This window comes from Gopherus evgoodei, chromosome 4, assembly GCF_007399415.2.
Source record: "Gopherus evgoodei ecotype Sinaloan lineage chromosome 4, rGopEvg1_v1.p, whole genome shotgun sequence".
Lineage (NCBI taxonomy): Eukaryota > Metazoa > Chordata > Testudines > Testudinidae > Gopherus > Gopherus evgoodei.
This window is the reverse complement of record NC_044325.1, coordinates 58,533,974-58,554,625: the sequence shown is the minus strand read 5'-3', so window position 1 is coordinate 58,554,625 and position 20,652 is coordinate 58,533,974. Positions and strand designations below refer to the sequence as shown.

General features: G+C 40.3%; 1 protein-coding gene across 7 annotated transcripts in view; it reads left to right on the top strand.

Annotated features, from left to right (window-relative positions):
• The window catches only part of MEIS2 (Meis homeobox 2), a 184,522-nt gene that overhangs the window by 44,881 nt on the left and 118,989 nt on the right, over positions 1-20,652 (top strand). For all 7 annotated transcript variants that reach the window (XM_030559383.1, XM_030559385.1, XM_030559384.1 and 4 more), the window contains one exon: positions 12,614-12,759. In XM_030559383.1, the coding sequence (XP_030415243.1) occupies positions 12,614-12,759 (146 nt within the window). The remainder of the gene's footprint in view (positions 1-12,613; positions 12,760-20,652) is intronic.

Here is a 20,652-nt window from a genome sequence, read left to right as displayed (position 1 = left end):
GGACCAAATGCAAAAGACAAGACATAAATGAATTGGCATGCCTTACATAAATAATAATAATAATAAATAATAAATAAACAATACTAAGGGCTGCTATACAAGCCTCTCAAAGCATTTTTCAGTGGAACTTGTGCTTCTAATTCACTTGGGCACTTTGGAAACCCCTCTACCTGCAGTCACTTAGTGAGTCAATGACAGAGAAGAAAATAGAACCCAGCTGTCTTGTACTAGACAATACTGCAACTCCATTGTGATTACTAAGTGCTGTAGAAACCACACAAGTGTTTAAAAAGCTGAGATAGTAAAATCAAGTAGAAATGTCTTAATATGAAATTGCAGTTTTCTCTTTAATGTCTCAGTGTGAAGTTCCTGTTGCCTCTAATATCTATCAGATCTTAATGTGAAATTATGACACTAAGAACTATGATGAGTTGTTTTTTTTAAGGGGGATATGGGGGCTGTATAAAGTAGCTTGCAAATGCAATACATAAATATATACTATGCATTGTCAAGCTGAAAATTGCACTGTTAACCAATTGAGAAGCTGCTTTTATAAGTAGTCTTGCAATAAAGAAACAGACTTGATCCTTTCTACAGTGATTCCTAGCTGGTGTCAGAACATGACAATTCTGTTGTACTGGGTCAGCAGTGAATACTTCACTCAAATGGTGCAAAGTCAGCTGGTACTTAATTTTTTATCTCCTCAAGAGTGCATTCACTGACTTTATCACTGAGAAGAATGACTCCCTTGCCTAGTGTGATCAAGATCTGCAAATTTGCTGCATCAGCCTATTTAGCCTAGACTGCCACTTGGTTGGTAGGGTTTAGTTCTGCTCATATGGCATAGATATCAGTTCTCTAATACGCTAGGTGAACCTAGGAAAAGCTTGTCTTTGGAAGCAAACTCACTTTTAGCCCCTTGAAACTTAGGCCTGGGCTACACCAGCAGGGGGGTTCAAACTAAGATACGCAACTTCAGCTACAGTATTCGCGTAGCTGAAGTCGAAGTATCTTAGTTTGACTTACCTGGCCAACCTCATGGCGGCAAGTCGACTGCCGTGGCTCCCCCGTCAACTATGCTTACTCATCCTGCTGAGGTGGAGTATGGGCGTCGATTTGGGGGGTAGTATAGAAAAGAAATCTCTACAAGTCACCTAGTTTTATCCACATGAGGTCCCATTGCATAACCAACATTGTCCCCTTCGAAGGGGACTAGATGGGATTTCTTTTGAAGCCCATGCTTTAATCACATAGAGGGGCTATATGTGACCTAAGTCACTCCATTGTTTCAGGCACTGAATACCACCTCTGCTGTGACTCAAAATCACATCTTATGTTCAGGGATGGCACAGCAAAGCACCAAGTCCCAGAGTGGTTTTGTCATTCCTTGCTTTGAGCCATGAGGTTTTTAAATAGACAAAATTAAAACAAACCCATGCCCTACATCCTCTCTTTCTCCCCCTTCTTCTGCCCAGCCTTTCATTTTCCAACCCAATTCCTAGAAAGATTTTGTCAAAAATCCATGAATTCCTAGTGTTTCCACCAAGTCATACATCATTCCTTTGTGCTGGTTTCAGCTGACTACTCAAAGGAGGTCCAGAGCTGAGTACCAGTGGAGGGGGTCAATGATCTTTTCTCTCCCTCTTGCCTCTGCCACACCTGGCGCAAATAATCCAATACATTTACTGTACAGCAGGAAGGTGACCTGGTTCTGAGTCTAACCAGCAAAGTGGTTATTAATGTGAGCCAACTGAAGCTTGTTGATCAGTGTTCCTGTATCTGCCAACCTGATTCTTTTAGCTCTATAATGTATATGAATTAAGGAATTCTTAGCTGTCTCTTCCCTCATGTCTGAGGCTAGTTCCGAAGTACTTAGTAATGAACAGACACTACATGCTTCTGTTTTTCAATATTTGTTCTTAAAAGTCTTTAGTTTATTTAACTCATGTTTTAGGCTACTCTGGTAACCATTTTTTAAATATCTGATACATGTATGTGGTTGAGATATGTATTTCATACTTTATCAATCAGTCTTTTGGAAACATTTTGGGCCTCCTAATGCAGAGTAATTGTGGGCCTAATCCAAAGCCCACCAAAGTCAATGGGCATCTTTCCATTGCTTTCAGTGGGCTTTGGATTAGACTCTATGTTATTTAGAGTCAAATAGTATACTGCTTAGACCACAAAAACAATGTTTAAAGTATAAAGGGTTTAACTTAAACCTACAAAAGCAGAGTGTCAGTGTTCCAACTTAACCCTTCGCATTCTGGCATTTTCCAGACTGCCAACCAAATGAACACTTTAGGAGGAGGTGTATATATATGTCTGCAGCACCCAGAGGGTTAATCCACCCCATTGTGCATAAGTGTTGGAGCTCTTATGGTATGTAAGATCACACACAGTTTGGAGTTGTTTTGTATTCTTCTTAATATATATTCTCAGGAAGCATCTTCTTTGGTGCTGTCAGGGTATCTGCTGTGAATGTGTATGAAGACTAGTTCTCTTATTTGCATTATGAATTAAATACACATTTATCCATAGAGAGTGCATGGCAAAAGCTTTTATAACTTGATCCTATTAATGTACGGTTGCCACTTTTTAAACTTTTAATATTCACCCATTCTCAGTTTTTGTTGTAAATCCCAAAAGAGGCTAATTCCCTTTATGGACTCATGGTCTGACAAAGGTCCTTTTAATAACTGAAGTATTTGGAGTTTAAGGGGCGAGGGGTGGGGCGGGGAGGAAAGCATCTTAAAGGGGTAAATTTCTATATTACATTTTCAGTCCTAACAGGTTTTTAAAAAATGGTTTAAAAATTGCTCTGAACCTGAACTCTTTTATGTGACATTTCAGCTACTGCAAATTTTTATAGCTGAGTAATAAACCCCTATAAATAGGAGTTTCTAATGGGAATATTGGAAGACCACTAACTACAGCAGTATTATTGGGCACCAATATAAGAGGGATGACTATTTAAAAACATGGCATTTGTATCCAACTGCATGTTTATCAGTGTTGTCTATAGGAAACATCATTAAAATGTTCCATAGTTTGAATTTTACAAAAACTGTTGGAAAGATGGAGATGTTCAAAAGCATCATTTTCTTTTGCAAAGAACATATATATATATATATATATATTCACCATTGTGGAGGAATTAAAGAAACTACTTGTTTGGTTTCACGAAGAAGAACAGTTTTGAGTATTAGAAATTATCTACTTATTTAAAAAGATGCATAAAGTATATCTTTGTCTATGAACAACAGCTGCAAATTGTTAAAAGTTAAATATTAATGAGATAACATTAATCATAATGAGGTAACTTTAGCTACAGGTAGGATTTTAATTGCAGTTATTCTGCCCACATTCTTTGATATTACTCATGACAGAGATATTAAGACATCAGAAATAGAAGTTGATAGTTACTTAAAACCAAATAAAGTTTCTTAATTTATACCCACTTGACTATGTACATCTGAGTGAGGTAATTTTATTCATACTAAAACAAATAATAATAGCCCAGTTATATTTAAATATTAACAATATGAACTTGTTGGGGGAGGAGCAGGAGAAAGTAAAATGAACTTCTGAAGAAGGACTAAATACTTTTTGCAAACAAGTTAGGGCTATTTTTGCCTCTCGAATTCTTTAATGACTTGTTGATTCAGAGGTTGTAGCTAGCATTCTTAACTGCACTATGAGAATGATACAATTATTACACTAAGGATATAAAAAATGAGCAATTTAAAGATAAATCCATTTAGGCATCAGCAGAAGGACATTTTGTGTGACCCTATTTAGCATGATTAAAAATTTAATCAGAATAACAGCTATTTACATTCAGTTCCTTGAAAGTAATTATTCTAAAGCAGGCAAAATATGTAAACGATAACTTAATGATGTTTTCCTCCAGTATAGGTGCCAAAACCTATGCATATATTTCATAGTTTGTGCTGAGAAAACAATCCTAACAAACAGTATAAAAGCAAAGTCATTGAGCACTTTCTCTCCACACCAATGAGTTTCACTTTTGAGGGGAAGAGAATCATAATGAACCACAAATATTAATATGTCTTTGTTTAGGAATTGTGCAGTGCCTGTATTTCCATTTGGTTGAACAAGACCAGGGGCTGGTCCTGCACTTCTTACTGAAGTCAATGGCAGTTTTGCTTGAATAAGGAGTGTTTAGTGGCAGGTTTGCCAGAGTAAGGAGTGCAAGACTGGGACCTAGCTGTGCAAAAGAGACCCACAATTTCAAATGTACTACCTTTGTTAACTTCTCAGGCTAGTTTTTTCCTCAGCTTCAAGGATCTTAATTTTAACATTTGCTGGTTCAAAGATTAACATTTAGCATTCCGGGAAAGGCTTTCTGGACACTAGTAACCTGATCAGTATGGTCTTCTTTTGGTCTCTCTCTCTCTCTCTCTCTCTCTCTCTCTCTCTCTCTCTCTCTCTCTCTCTCTCTGGTTCTTTGTATTGAAGGAGAGATGATAGTATCTGGCACATTCCTTGGATGACTTGAAGATAGCAGCCTTCTGTGTTTGGGGCTGAAAGACTGTGAACTCTGTGTTAGCAGAAATGCCACGCAGGGGAGGTGAATAGAACATTAAAAAAGCTTTAGCTTTAGGTAGTGCAGTGCAAGCAGAGTTGAATTTGAGAGCTGGGACTTAAGTGGACATTTGTCCCTGCTTTCCTCCTTAATAAAATCTGAGTGTTAACTGTGGATAAGGGCATTTGAGAGATCAGTAAAAATGAATCATTAGAGTGCCCAGAAGAGCTTTATTATGATGTACTGTGAAGAACTTTATAATATACTATGTACTTTTATATGTGCTTATCAGATGCACATATGTATTACTGAGTATTATAAAAGTAAATTATTTTGTCCTTCGCTGTAGAGTCAAAACAATTCATTGCATTAACATAACAAAACTTTTTAAAAATCTCATTTTCTATTGCCCTGTGAGAAAGGACTGTTAAATAGAAACCACAAGCTTCATGACCACAAACATTTTTCTTGTATATGTATATATTTAATTTAAAAATCCTTGGCACAGAAATACTGACTGACCAAACTGAGTTAAAATCAAAATTACCAGCATGATATCAGGTTTCAAGATTGACTCCTAATAGGTGGGGCCTAGAAAGGTCTCGTAATTACAGTTTGGTTGTTGGGCAGTGTTCACAGCAAGCAGAATCACAGGAATGAGTCTCTTCCTGTAATACCACAAGGATGTTGCTGTGGATCTGTTAATCAAAGTAAAAATACTATGGAAAATAAATTATTAAACTATACTAGTATACTAACTTGCCAGATCCAGGGAAAAAATGCAGCCACATTTACATATGTGTCCATCTGTCTGTTTTTACACTTTATGTCTCCAGCCAGTGGGTGAAGTGGTTTTAATCCAAGCTACAGTCTGATTTTCCTTCTAACATATTTTTCTGTGTAAATTATTTGTAACTGGATATACATTTTCTCGACAGTTGCTAGTTCTAAATTGTTCTTTTTAATAATCTCATCTATCTGGCCATGGCAGTTTAAACTGGAGTAAGCAGAAGAGTTCTCCATGAATAATTTTGTTAGCTAGCAGATTGTTACCATCTCAATGTTGCTGAAATCCCTAATCTCAGGTCAGTGTGAAGCTGCAGTGGTTACAATCCTGTTGCCTGATGTAGTGTGAATGGAAGTGCTTTCTGTCAGAAACATGTGGTCTCTTCAGTGGAGAGCCTGCGTAAATCCTGTGTAAATAGAGGGAGGCTAACAAAGGATGAGCCCCTGCAGCTCAGAGCATTTGGAGCCATTTGGGGGCTGAATTTGCTAAATGCTGCTTATACAGCCTGAAAAGTTGAAGAGAAAGGAGCATAAAATCCGTTCTTTTTTCTCTTTCTACTCATACCCTGGGGGGAGGGTGTTAAGGGCCAGAGAAGCCTGAGGTAAGCCTATGAAGACTGTTTTTTCAGTGCTCTTTTGAGTGTGAAAAAGGTGGCATGGGTCACTGTCCCCTCTTTAATGTCGGAAAACCCACACAGTCAGTAAATGTTGCATGTAAACTAAAGCATTTCATCTGTTCTCCTGCACACTATGGCAGTGGGCCATGAACTAGTCACTCGAAAATCACAGAAAAATTTCACTTTAACATGTCCAGACAGTTTAGCACAGCAGGATGGTAAGAGAGATCAGTAATTAGCAGGTTTCCTTACAGTTCCCCATGTCTATATCAGAACATTTTCCCCACCTGATGTGAAAAAATGTTAGATTATAAAGTACTAAACATGAATCTATTGATTTTTATCCCTGCACACAGAAGCCTTCTCCCAAAACAAAAGGCTACACAAATATTTGATCAGCATTTTAGTTTAAACCATAATCCTTGTGAAACTGTGCATTTGCTTCACAAGTAAACCTCAGCTTTAAAAGCTGATAGTTATGAACACCAAAAAAACCCTAATACTAAACAAAAAAACCACCAGTCTCTGCTTTTCTCTTAATTTCAAACTTATTTTAAAAAATTTTTTTTAAAAAAGAAGCCAGGAAAATAATAAAGGGGAAAAATGATAAAAATTACAGTTCCAGGAGTTATTTCTGCAGGATCACTTCAACCACCAACTTCAACAGCATATGTAGACGACAGAAAACCTCAAAAATACCTGAAACGTCTTTCCCCTCCCTAAAGTAAACAAATTGAATATTTATAATAAATGCCTCACTGAAAGGGTCAGAATGTAAAGAACAAAGAAAGACACCCATCCAGGAACAGAAAATATCACATTCAACTTTTTTATTCTCCTTCTTGGAGTGATCAGTATATCTTTTGGTATTTTGCCATTGACATTTTAAATTCTTTTTTGAATGAGGGTCTCTATATGCATTCCAAACGTGGGTGCGCATATGCACCATGCGTCAGAGCTGGAAGGTTTTCTTAGCAGCGCATATTGACCTGCATGTGAGTCCTGTGTCCCCTTGTACTCTCAGCCAAGGGTATAATAGGCCGTGTGGGTCAGTGCCTCTCCAGTTCCCTCTTACTGCCACATGGCTTCAGGCAGAACCCCTGTTCCTTCACACTCTTAGCTTGCTAAGAGAGTAATCTACTTTCTATTTCCTGTATATAGTTGTATATAGCTGTTCTTTTTAGTGTTCTGTAGTTGTTCAACATATGTAATTCACCCATTGCCAAGTGTCACAAGAGAATATATAGTTAACTAAAGCCTGCAAACAGGGGCTTGTTCCTTAAGGGAAACACACTAAAATGCCACTAAGGGAGGAAGGATGACTTTGTGATTAAAGGCACCACACTGGGACTCAGGAAACCTAAGTTCTATTCCTGGTCTTTGAGTGACTTTCTGGGTGATCTTGTACCAGTCACTGCAGGTTCACATTCTGAAGGACCCTTAGTTGGGTGCACAGAAAAATACCTGGATGTTCCTCCCACCATCCTTGGTTGGACTGTATCAGAGCCAAAAGGAATTGTAGTCCTTGTACCCGGAAAAGTCCAAGATCTTATTACTTGAAAACGCACAAAGAGGTAGAGCTATGTTCCCCCCACACCTTTCATATTGCTTACAGAGCAGGACTGATGCAGCAGGGGAGTAAAAATGTACTTCATAAAGATGTATAGTAATACTGCATACTTGGAGTTCCCGGAGCCTTCTTACCATGGGCTGCATGTTAAAGGTACCATCTAGTCCATCATCTCACTGTGCCTCAGTTTTCTCATCAGTTAAATGGGGTAAATAATTATTTTTACTCTGCAGGGTGTTGTGAGACAAAACTAATTAACATATACAGGGATTATAAATTTTTAAAAAGCTCTGTAAAGGAGTCGTGATCAACTGAGGCACTCCAGCCAAGAGCCCAGTGGTTTAATCAAGAGTGGGGTGGAAATGAGGTGCTCTGAGAGAGGGGTCCTTGATTCTGGACCTGGTTTTCCTCCTACCTTAGTCACCTACAGCACAGGTTGTGTGACTTCGGAACATACTATAAGACTCTTCTGTTTTCCCAGGCTTTTTCCATATGACCAGAGGTTGGATAGTTGGGAAAGAGGCAGTTTGTTTCTGTTGGGGGTTGCTCTTATTGATCTATTGAGATACTTGGGTTATAATAGCTGTACAGCACCGAGAGCTCCAGTTATACATTTAAACAAATGAAGGCAGGTGCAAATGTGTGTGCATATGAATTCCCACACATGACTTTCACGCAGAACTCCTCCTCCATTAAACTATTGGGCCTGAACAATCCCTCAAAGGTTTTTCGTAAAAAACTGCATCTGCACTGCACTATATTATATTATCTACACCATTTGTTTTTTCTTTCCAAAACTCATACCTGTTAAAGTAGTTGCATTATTTTTAGTACAGTGGTGAATTGTTTTTTCTCCTGGTTGAGATGTATCCTTTCTCTCTTTTGTTCAACAATAACGTGGCTGTCAGCTACCTAGCCTGATGATGGTAAAACTCAGGTGCTGAGTTCTGCAACGTAGTTTGCCAGAAACAGTTTTCTGGCTGCCTTGCTAGTTATGAAAGTGACAGTAGAACTGCTTCTGGAGTTTGGACCTGTGTTGGTACCAGGCTTCTGTGATTATCCTGTTGGGTTACCATTTTCCTTAGAGTAAGAATTTGGTATCTTCCATGTGCATCAATGAAATTCGAAAATCCTATTCAGATGCCATAGAAACAGCTTTCTAAGCAGCATTAACTGCAGTTCTGCCATATTCCTTCCCTTGAAGGGGAGAACAGCATAGGAGTAATTGGGATGGCAGAATAATAACAGTATAGAGTCTTGTAAGCCGTACTGCCAAGGAGAGCAGTGTGGCCAAGCAGCCCCTCTGCAGAATTGGAACTGTTAGTCCCAATGATCCCTCAGGCCTGTGAGCTTTGTCCCTAACCTCCAGGATCCCTGCCATTTCCACAAACTCTTCCATTTGAGGGGAGCAACAATGCATGCTAGCTCAATAAGGTAACCTTGGATTTATACTGGTGAAACTGAGACCAGATTTTGACCCCTGTCTGTTTCCTTATCCCATAAAAGCAAAATATCATGGGGGCTGATATTCCACTGCCTTGCACACTGTGTGCTCTGTTCCTCTCCCGTGGGTGTTACTGAGCGTACTATACAGTACTTAGAATCTAGAATGGGATTGTAAGCAAGTAAGGCACTATGCCTCTTTCTCCACTGACGTGGACCCTGTGTAGTCATTTACCCCTGAACAAAGAGAATGCAAAACACTACGTTGCACTCTCTCTACAAAGGGGTAAATAAGTACACATTGTGCAAGGCAGTGGACTATTGGCCCTACCAGTTTTTGCTGCTGTGGGATAAAGAGACAGACAGCGGGTCAAAATCTGGTCTCAATTTCACCAGTATATATCCAGAATTACTCCACTGAGGTCATATGTATTGTAGCAACTTCCCAACATTTGAGGCTTGATTCTACCATTCTTATGCATGTTGCCTAGTACCTTGATATGTGAGTGGTCAAATCAGTGGGACCAATCATGCAGTAAGGATGGTGGAACTGGACCCTCAAATAATTAAAATATGGTTCCTTTTTATATAACAGTATTTCAAATGCAACTAATCTGGTCTGAGATAGCATTTAAAGGATCTAAAATCTGTTTCTGATCTCACCAGTGATGATGTAACTCCTCTGAGTTCATAGGAGTTACTCCTGATTTACACTAGTGTAACTGAAACCAGAATCAATATCTAAGAAGTAAATATTCCATTCTAAATGCACTAGTCATTTAAGTGTCGTGTTTGCTAATGTGAGTAGCCCACTGAACACAGGGCAGTAAGGATCTGCAGGACTGAGCCCTTAGTTTGCACATAGTGCCTAGTTGTGGTTGGTTTGTCTGTGGGATTTTTTTCTCTTCATAACTCAAGTATCTAAGAACACAAATCTTATAGTGAGTTTTCATCTACTGATCTAATTTGGAGGCGCTATACTTAAATTTCCTTTCATAGGGTGAGGGAAGAGATTAAGGAAACACTGTCTCTCATCTCTTATAGCATTGATTAGGTGGAAAAGGCACTGCAAGCTTTAGCTGAACTTTCATCTCCTGCACTATTATTTGCCTTTTAAAGCAAGGATATTCACAACCTCTCCAAAAGGTCTAAATGATGCTTTAAGACTATTGGTAATTTTAGCTATTTACACACACGCACACACACACACACACACACACACACACACACACACACACACACGTGTCTACAGAGGCATAGGGATCATTTATATATGTGTATATGTCTCTGTACTAAGAAAGGGACAGAGACTGAAGGAAAGAAGATTATGTATCTACATGCAGTATGTGCCTACACACCTAGATTTTACATAAGGAGACAAAGATATCTTTATCTAGATGATAGACAAACAAACAGACTGACTGACTTCAAACTTGCACTTTCAGTGTGGCTGTTTTTCCCCCCCGCATCTCCGGGTACTGCTTTTCAAAACTGCCTGAGGCTACAGTACAGCACCTCAGATCCCCAAGGCCCATTGCCTGGCTCCTAATAGCCACTCTCCATCTGTGTCACATGAACAGCTGATGAGATAGCTCCAGTGTCTGTATTTTGGAGAGCACATCCACCCAGGTTAAAATGCTGGGGTTGCCAAGGAGCAGTCAGAAGCCATTAGTGTTTGTGAGAATTTGCCTTGCAGCAGTTCCTTGGCATAGTGAAAAGGGTGTGTGTGTGTGTGTGTGTGTGTGTGTGTGTGTGTGTGTGTACATACATGCACACGAGGGGTTTGGGTAGGGGTGGGAAACACGAGGACAGCCTGGTAGGAAGGAGTTCATTCTGAATAAGCAACATTTCTCAAAAGTAATTGGTTTGTGACACTATATAGGACCAGGCATCATTTCTTTTGATTATTTTTGCACCCATTTGACTCACCTTTATTTATCATTAACAGAAGCCAACAAAAAAGAGAGCAGCAACTTCGGGGTCTTGCTCTGGTGTTTGGGCAGATGGAAGGGAGCTGCTCTGCCTTGGGGCAGGGTGGTTGTAATGAAGTGGCCTGTCAGTCTGTAAATAGTGAGGGTCATCTCTTCCATGTGATGGAGGGTATCACATTGCAGTGAAAATGGAAATGTCAATAAAATTAATCTGCCAGCTCTTTGCTGTGGCTTTTCCATTTCTCGGTCCAGGAGGGTTGTGGGGTTTTTTCGCAAGAGGAGGTGGTGGAAGAAGGGTGAGTGGACACAGGGGAAATAGATGAAGCTGAAATAAAAGTTTGGAAGCAAATGGTCTATATGTAGCAGTAATGTATTTGTTTTAGTAGCACTAAAGAGCTAGAAGAGGGTATAGGAATTAGCTCGTGGATCTATAGCATTCCTCAGGAAGCTATGGAGCGTCTAGCTCAGGCTACATTGAGCAGAGAGTTTATTGTTTTAGGCTTTCTTGGACAAGATTTTTACTTAGCATGGGATTTATGGCATTTACTGCTAATGAATGTCTATTCTTAAATTACAAAAACCACCATCTCAGCGCAATTCCCAGATGTCCTTCCAGGACCTCGGCTTCTTAAACACCAGCAGGGAGCATAAACTCTCCACTTCTCTGTTTTCCTCTTTCGTGTGGCTCCAGGCTAATGATGTGTAAGGAAAACATAGCAATCTATAAAGTCTCAGTGCTGTCCCAGTATTCTTCATTTATTTTGCATTTGATTATGCCACAAGTCGGATCTTGTTTCTTTCCTTTTTTAAAAGTTATTAGTTCAAATATTAATGTAGGAATATGGCATATATTGCTGCTCTTGATTGATGCCTTCCCAAAAACAGGAAGACGTGCTCGTATGAATTTTAAGAAAGTCGAGGTCCTGCAATGCCTTGCCAGAAGAGTTTTTCAGATACATAATTTAGATGCCCTCCAGGCAGGCTTTCAAGGCATTTTTGCTGGAGGGCAAGAAAAACTAACTATGACTGTTAAAAGTAAATGATTTTTGCTAATGCACAATTAATGCCAGGGAAAAGCACAGAAGAGAAAGATGTTGATGGAAAGTTCTGATTAAGTGAGCACCCTACCTTGATGTGCATTGTTTTTTAATGATAATGATCACTGATGCAGAGATGTAGAAGTTTTCATGTCATGCAAATGCTATGTGCAGGATCATACACAGTGTGTGTGTGTAGGGAGGTGATAGTTATGGGAGTGGGCTGGTCTGACAGTGTGTTATGGGTACTGAACAGTGACACAGTCACCTATGCAGAAGGCCTAGAATATATAGACGACAGAACATCTAAGTTGAATACATACAGTATGCATTCAGTAAGGTTGTAGGCATGCATTTACAGTGAATGGGTTTTCTTGTGGCAGGTTTTCCCACATTGAATTCTGTAATAGACAAAGAGCTATTGCACTATGTCAAGCACACAATTATAATTGAATTAATGATATGTGCATGTGTGAGACACAAAATTAGTATTTGGAGAGACATGGTTTCTAATTTTTACATATTTGTATCAGCAATCATATTTAATGAGAAAACGCATGTGCCTGATGTTCTATCAAATCAAAATAAGGCTGTATTAGTTTCCCAATAATTAACGACACCTTTTAGTTTATATACTATTTTATTATGTCTCCTTCCACTTATTTTGTTCTTTCTTTTAGGGGATGGTTTAGACAACAGCGTAGCCTCACCTGGTACAGGGGATGATGATGATCCAGACAAGGACAAAAAACGTCAGAAGAAAAGAGGCATTTTCCCCAAAGTAGCAACAAATATCATGAGAGCGTGGCTTTTCCAGCATCTCACAGTAAGTGGAGACCAAAATAATAAAAACATAAAAAATAGATTTTTGTTCACATGCCTGATGAGGTTTATTCATTATTATTAGAAATCAATTGTCCCCATAATTTTCTGGAAGACAGTAGGAATCAGTGATCACTTTTATTTTTTCTAGAAGCGTATTTATTTATTTATTTCAGTCTTGGAATCACGACAAGTTGACTATACATCATAAGATGTTAGCATGAAACAACACTAGACTAGAAGGCAGCCGTTTTTGGTTTGCATTCCAGTAATGAGAACTGTTCAAAATGTTCTTAAGATGAAAAGGGGTTTCTACATTTAGAATATAGTATATATATATGAGGACACTAATAAGGGGGTTGAGTAACTCTACCCTCTGGATTGGGTTATAGTTGGCCTCTGTTTACAACAAATCTCATATGTATTAGAAGGAAAGTACCGTAATACTCCCCAGTGCAGGTATTCCAACAAACATTGCAGGATGCTAGAGAAGTCATGAAGCAGCTTGCAAACTTGTCATGTGTTAGGCCTGGTTTACACTGGGGGGGGGTTTTGATGTAAGATACGCAACTTCAGCTACAGGAATACCGTAGCTGAAGTCGACGTATTTTATTCCGACTTACCTCCATCCTCACGGTGTGGGATCGACGGCCACGGCTTCCCTGTCGACTCTGCTACCGCTGCTCGCTCTGGTGGAGTTCCAGAGTTGATGGAGAGCTCATTCGGCAATCGATATATCACGTCTAGATGAGACGCGATATATCGATCCCCGATAAATCGATCGCTACCCACTGATCCGGCAGGTAGTCTGGACGTACTCTTAGCTTACATGAGAAGTATAGATGGCTTATCGGTTCTCTAATTCCTCAATTCTGTAAAACAGAGATTAAAACACCTTTTTTAGCTGTTCAAGTCCAATCTCTTAAAAGCTAGTCCTATTCTCTTCTGGGGGAAAGAGATTAATTATGTGAAAAAGCAACACTTTTAGTAACAATCTATCTTTATCTTTCTGTTTGCAACTGGTTTTATGTGTTGGTGTTCTGTTGACTGTCACAGCTTCACTTAAACATCAAAATACATTTTTACAGAACTGGTAACTCTCCTATAGTTTACTAGTCAGATGGAAATGCTAGAAAATGGTAAAATTATCACTGATGATTAGTATTATTGATTTTTTTCACCCCTTCCTATAAAATTGTTTCCAACCTATTCTGTTTGGCCTAATGGTTAAAAAGATAATAGCACGGTTAACTACCTCACATCAGGGCTTCTTTGTGATTGCCAAAGTTATACATTTCCATAGTGGTTGACATTAGTTACAGTGTCTTGATTCCAGGACAAGGTACCCCTTTTATTTATGGTAGCGACTATTGAACTGCTCTGCTGGTAGAACAGCTAATGGGGATCGGGGGGTGGGGGGAGATAGATCCACATTTCTAAACCATCATTTTGATGTAAGGACATTAGTAGCAAACTAAGGTGCATTGATCTGGCCTGTGGGTCAGGATTAGCTAGAATAGCCAGTGTCTTTGCTGGAGTAGTGGTTATTCTTGCCTTCCAGCTATGGCCATTTCAAAGGTCAGGTGCCCTGTACCCACTTGGCTCAGAGGAATTAGACAGAACATGAGTCTCTGGGCTGATTACTTAACCAAAGACAAAATAATGAGTCCTAAGCAAATACTGACTAATTGAAAGGGCTGTAAATCCATTACATATTGGTCAGGGATAATCAGGAGTATTTAATCACTTTTATCTATTCAGGAGCACTGAAGCTGCAACAGCAAAGCCCTGAACCTTGCCATGTGCTTATTATTCTCATCATTATCAAAATTACTTCACAGCTGTTCTTTGCTACATCACCTCAGCTGGAGATTTACTAACCTGTAAAATGTTTTTAATTTGGAATTCGAGTGAGTGTGAAGAGAGGGGGTTTCATTTTTAGCTGGAGAGTATGGCTACAGGAACAGCAAGGGGAAACAGCTAAAACCACAGGCCACAAATAATCCATTTTCTTTCACACAAGCTTGCATGTTCATTTCCTTAACACTTACCAAAGTTTGCAATTTCTTGTTTTTTTTACCCCTGCTTCCTTTCTTTCTTGTGTGCGCATTGAAAGCATTCAACACATGCTTACTAAACAATCAGCTATCTCTCGCTTATCTTGAGAAAAAGCCTCTCGGTTTTGCCTTTTGGAAATCCACCCCCTCCATTCTCTGCCACCTCCTTCGCCCCAGATGAATTGAGGAAGTTCAGCAGCTTTGATGAGGATGTTCCTGAGGGGAAAAAAAAAAACAAACCCACCATCCAAAAACAAAAAACCTTTTACCTTCCAGGCTTTAATGAGTTTGCATGTGCTGAAAGATTTACTGTGCTGTAATTCTCAGACCTGAGAACTGATAATGGAGATCCCTGACTAGTGCAATGTAAATTCAGAAAGATTTTTGTCATAAATGCATGCAGTGAAGGAAGAGAAGTCTTTCTTCTAAATATCCCTCACTTTTTCTCAGATTAGCTTGTCCATTCAAAGAGCAACGCCAGCTCTATTGCAAAGGGAATCTATGATGTATAAATTATTGTTTCAAGTAAATTTCTTTACAAAAGGAGTCCATGATTCAATATACATTCCTTCATTACTACTCTAACCTTATTTCAAATTGGTTTGTCCCTCTTTTGTGCTGTATGACCTGTTCTTGTATTACAATAATCCCCTGATGTACCCTTTTTTCTTTTTTTTTTAAAGAAACTAATTGAATTATCTCATTATTTTAATTTGTTAAGCAAATGTATTTTACATCTCAGGATGTGTTCTTAAAGAAGGGGCTGCTTAGGCTTTGCCCTTTGAATGGGCCATTGGTGCATTTTGACATTCATGCATTCATTAAGGAAAGGAACATAAAAGAACTCTGGTTGTATTTTTTTTTTCAAACACCCAACCAGCATGGAGCAACTTTTTCCATAAACCACAGGGGTCTCTCTACATATGTTCTCAACTGCAAGCCATTGTCACCTAGTCTGAATACCTCCAAAGGACAAAAAAAAAATTAAAGGCCAACTGTAGCAATTGTTAGCTGTTCGTCTCAATATGAAAAAAATCATTAACCTCTGGTTTTCCTGGAAGAAGAAGGAACTCCAGTCTATCTCTTACAGCATTGACTAAGCTCAAAGATTCCTTTACACTGTCAAATTTAGTGGGAGAGTAACTCAGTTCTAACTGTATTCATTTATTACCTTCCTTTAAAGAAAATGCTACCTTTTTTTCTTGATGAAATATTCAGTTATTTTATAGTCCCCTAAGATAACCTAATTTAAAAATGGAGTAGCTTCTTTATATAAGCTTGAGTGACTTTTTGAAAAGAGACAGGTGCTTGAACTCTCGTGTAGAATTAACGTATCCCACAGACTCTAGCTTTCAAAATTGTCTTCATCCCTTGTCACCTTTTCCACTTCGCAGTAACTTTAATTATATTAGAAATAAGAAACACGCACATGTTTTTGTTGATGGAAATAAAATGCAAGGAATAGAAATGTCTGTCATTTTCCTGTTCAGTTATTGGGATCTGTCTTACATTTGAGATTACAACGGGCCAGGAAGATGAAAAGATCTGATGATAAATCGATTGGAAATATGTATGCTTTTTCTGGATAATGTCCAGTGTTTGAGAAAGTAGAGGAAATCCTAGTGTGGTAGTATAAGCTTTTCAATAGTACATAAAGATTATGATATCAGAAAGGTAAACCTGACATTAAGGCTGTTTTTATTTGACTTCAAAGATAGTTAAAGAAAAGAAACAGCAAGAATCTGACCCAAGCGGAGAGTTTATTCATAGGCTTGGAAAACTCCTTTTCCTCAATGCCAAGGAGCCCTTAGTACACTCAATTAGCCTCTCAGACATCTCGCTTTCCTCCTTCAAGTGCTCCCCTATTTGCCCTGCAAAGAACATATTTGATCATGGAATGAAAACAGGAAGTGCTCAGACACAAAGACACCCCTTGCTCACATCAATTTTGAGCTAAAGGTTTTCTTATTAGCAACTATAGAAAAAAAAACAGTGCTGTAGTTTAAAAGGGTAGAGGACCTTGAAAAATACATGTACATAATCAGAACTGAATGTAGTCATAAAGGAAGTAATTATATTGTTCCATGGTCTTGTACCTTTTGTAATTCATCCTTTGCTGCAGCAAAGAGAACAAAGAATTACACTTTTAGTCCTTTCACTATGCTCATTTTTTCCCCTCTGATGTAGTACTGGTAAAACAGACGATGCAGTTATGTTTGTGACGCTTATCTGGAGTGATCCCTTTTGTTCAAGTTCTAGTTTGCTATTGTTCCTTTTGTTCAAACTTATAAGAATGTGTATTTTAATTAAAAGTATATATTTGTCTTTGGTACAAAAATACCACCTTTAGTATGCACACTAAAAAATTCCTTTTGTGAATCATTGGGTCACATTCTCAGCTGATATGAATTGGCATAGCTCAACTGAAGTTCATGGAACTATGCAGCTTTAAATAGGTTCTGGCCTACGATATCTTTTAAAAACAGCATTAAAGAAATCAGACTAGAATGATGTCTAGAATAAAAGAATTGATATTATGGGATAAACACATTCATTCCCTCCAAATAGTTAACTTGTTGAGTTTGTGGGCCAAATACAGGTCACTTCTACTGCAGAGTAAATCCATTCACTTCAGCTGCTTTACCCTGAATTTACATTGATATACCTGAGATTACACCCTGGCCCATATCTTGTTTAATGTGTACATCACCTAGCCATTTGTACAAGTGTCTTCATGGAGACCTGGTCCACACTACACAGTTAAATCGATTTAAACAGCGTTAAATCGATTTAACTCTGTACCCGTCCACACTACAAGGCACTTTAAATTGATTTTAAGGGCTCTTAAAATCGATTTCTTTACTCCTCCCCAACGAGAGGAATAACCCTAAAATCGATATTACTATATCGATTTAGGGTTAGTGTGTACGGAAATCGAAGTTATTGGTCTCATTCCTTTAATGTAACTACCCAGAGTGCACCGCTCCGGAAATCGATGGTAGCCTAGGACCATGGACGCACACCACCGAATTAATGTGCCCTAGTGTGGACGCATAAAATCGATTTTATAATATCGGTTTTATAAAACCGGTTTTAGTAATTTCGATTTTATGCTGTAGTGTAGACGTAGCCGGAGACTCTGTATGTATTAGACATTTTCACTACACTTGGTCTTAGAGCAGAAGACCTCTGAGCAAAGCCAGCTTTAGCACTTTTGAGTAAACCTGAAAAGCAAATATTCACCCTCCCCCATTCATAACTGGCTCCCATCCACCATGATCATACAACTTGGCAGAGGATCAGCGGGTGGAGAAGCAACTTCTATACACCACCAGGCCCCTGCTATAGAAGTGCCTTCCAGCTGTTTGTGCTGGACTATGTATGTAGTTGCTAACTTAATATTAAAAAAAACAAGACACATTTGTTCAAATAAATTAGGGATCTTGGGGCTGTGAGGCCCAAGACCAAGACAATGGAGAGATTTATGGGCATTCTGCTGAATCTGAGTACTTGTACAGGATCAAATTGAGACCTGTCCTTTACGTTACACCCAGGCAGGAGAGTAAGGGGGTATAAGACATTCCTTTACTCTGCTATGCAGACTACCTGTGTCTGTGATCATGGAGCAGAAAGGACAGCAGTCTCAATGGGGCTGCTACTCCTGTGCAGATGGGCAGGGATTGGGTGGAACTTCAGAGTCACAATCTGACTCCAGTTCTGCTCCCGGGGCAGCACAACTATGCATTATATATTACACAAGGCTTGTGGCAAAGCCACAGTTTAATCCATATTGCTTTACAAACATTAATTAAGTAGTTATTATCATACTCCATGAAATATTATTGTCCCATTTTATAGATGGGTAAACTTTGGTTGGGAGAGTTAAGTGACTTGTCCAAAGCCCTTGAGAAAATCTGTCTCAGAACTGGATTAGAATGTAGAACTCTTGCTCTTAGTCCTGTGCTTAGGCCACTAGACCGGGAGTCTCAAACACGCAGCCTACGAGGTTATTTTCTGCGGCCTGTGAGCTCCTTGTGGCCCCTCCACCCTTCCCCAGCGTTTACCTAGAGCAGCTCTGGCCCAGCACGCAGGGGGGGCAGGGTAGGCTCCCTGCCTGCCTGCCTTGCCTGCCCTGCCCTGCCCCCACACCACTCCGGGAAGCGGACAGAACCTGGGGGAGGAGAGGCACAGGGGTGGGTGTTGATGTTGCTTCAGGCACCGCCCCTAGCAGCTCCCATTTGCCGCAGTTCCCTGTTCCCAGTCAACGGGGGATGCCGAGGGCGATGCCTGAAGCAACAGCCACACACACCCCTGTGCCTCTGCCCCCCCACATTCCAGCCGCTTCCCGGAGCAGCACAGGGGCCGGGTAGACAGATAGGGAGCCTGCCCTGCCCCCGGTGCACGCTGGGCCAGAGTCCACCCCCCAAACCCCTCCTGCAGTTGAACTCTCTGCCCTGAGCCCCTTGCCACACCCTGCACCCGAACCCCCTGCCACACCCCTCCTGCACCCCAACCCGCTGCCCTGAGCCCCCTGCTGCACCCCGACCCCCTGTTTTACCCTGCACCCTGATCCCCTGTCCTAAGCCCCCTGCTGCACCTTGCACCCCTCCTGCACTCCACCCCCCTTCCCTGAGCCATCTGCCGCATCCTGCACCCACCCCCCTGCCCTCACCCCCTGCCGCACCCCTCCTGCACCCCAACCCCCTGCCCTGACCCCCTGCCACACCTCTCATCCCCCTGCACCCCCTGGGGGCAGGGAGGGGGGGAGTTGGTGTGGGGAGTTGGGGTAAGGGACTGGAATGGGGGCAGGGAAGGGGTGGGAAGAGGTGAGGCAGGAGCGGGTCTTCATGGAAGGGGTGGAGTGGGGGCAGGGCCGGGGTCAGAGGTGGGGAGGTGTCAGTAATGCAGCCCTCGGGTCACTGTACTAGTCCTCATATGGCCCTTATGGTCATTTGAGTTTGAGACCCCGCACTAGACCATGCTGCCCCACAGATTGTTGGGCTGTGCTTATTTGTGTCCAGAGGTCACCCTGGCTGTTCAGCAAAGGAGCTGGTTCAGCTCTAGGCAGCTGGATAGGAGGGAGCCTTCAGCTGTTCTTATTTATCTTTGTTTTTATTATTATTTAACTTTATTATTTATTATTGTTATTATTTGTATTACAGGAATGCCTAGGGGCATTGGGGCCCCACTTGCACATACACATAGTGAGACTCAGTGTTTGCCCTAGTGTCATCAGTAGCAGCCTGAACAGACTAAAGCTGGGAACCACCCAAAACCACAGTGTCTATGGCCCTGGGTCTCATGGCCCCAAGACATCAGTGCTGGGTAGATGTAGGGGGAAGATAGCTTGTGATCCTTAGGAAAAACCAGGGCATAAGCTTCAACCTTAGTGATTGATGGATGTTAGTTTACATTTCCAAGGCTATCTTCTCCAAAGAAAAGAACTAGAAATATTTGTTTGTTTTCAAAATGGAAACTAAGATTGGCCCTGACATTTCTACATCCACTCTATCCCTTCCAGAAAAGGGGACACAGGGTCATGGGGTTTGAGGCCCTCAAAAGCCAGCCCTGCCTCTGAGTGGTTAATCTAATCATTGTTACATAGACATCTGTTCACTCAAAAATTGATGCTTTTGTGATACAGTGATCCATCTATTTAGTACTACAGCTCTAGTAATTAAATTAAGAAAAAAACATATTTTTGTTAGATTATGTATTATAAAGCAGCCCAACCCTCTTGCACCAGCAAAGAGAGAGAGAGAGAGAGAGAGAGAGTTAAGCACCGCATTGTTTTCTGCTAGCTAGAGGAAAACATCTGTGAATTGTTTGAACTGAACCTT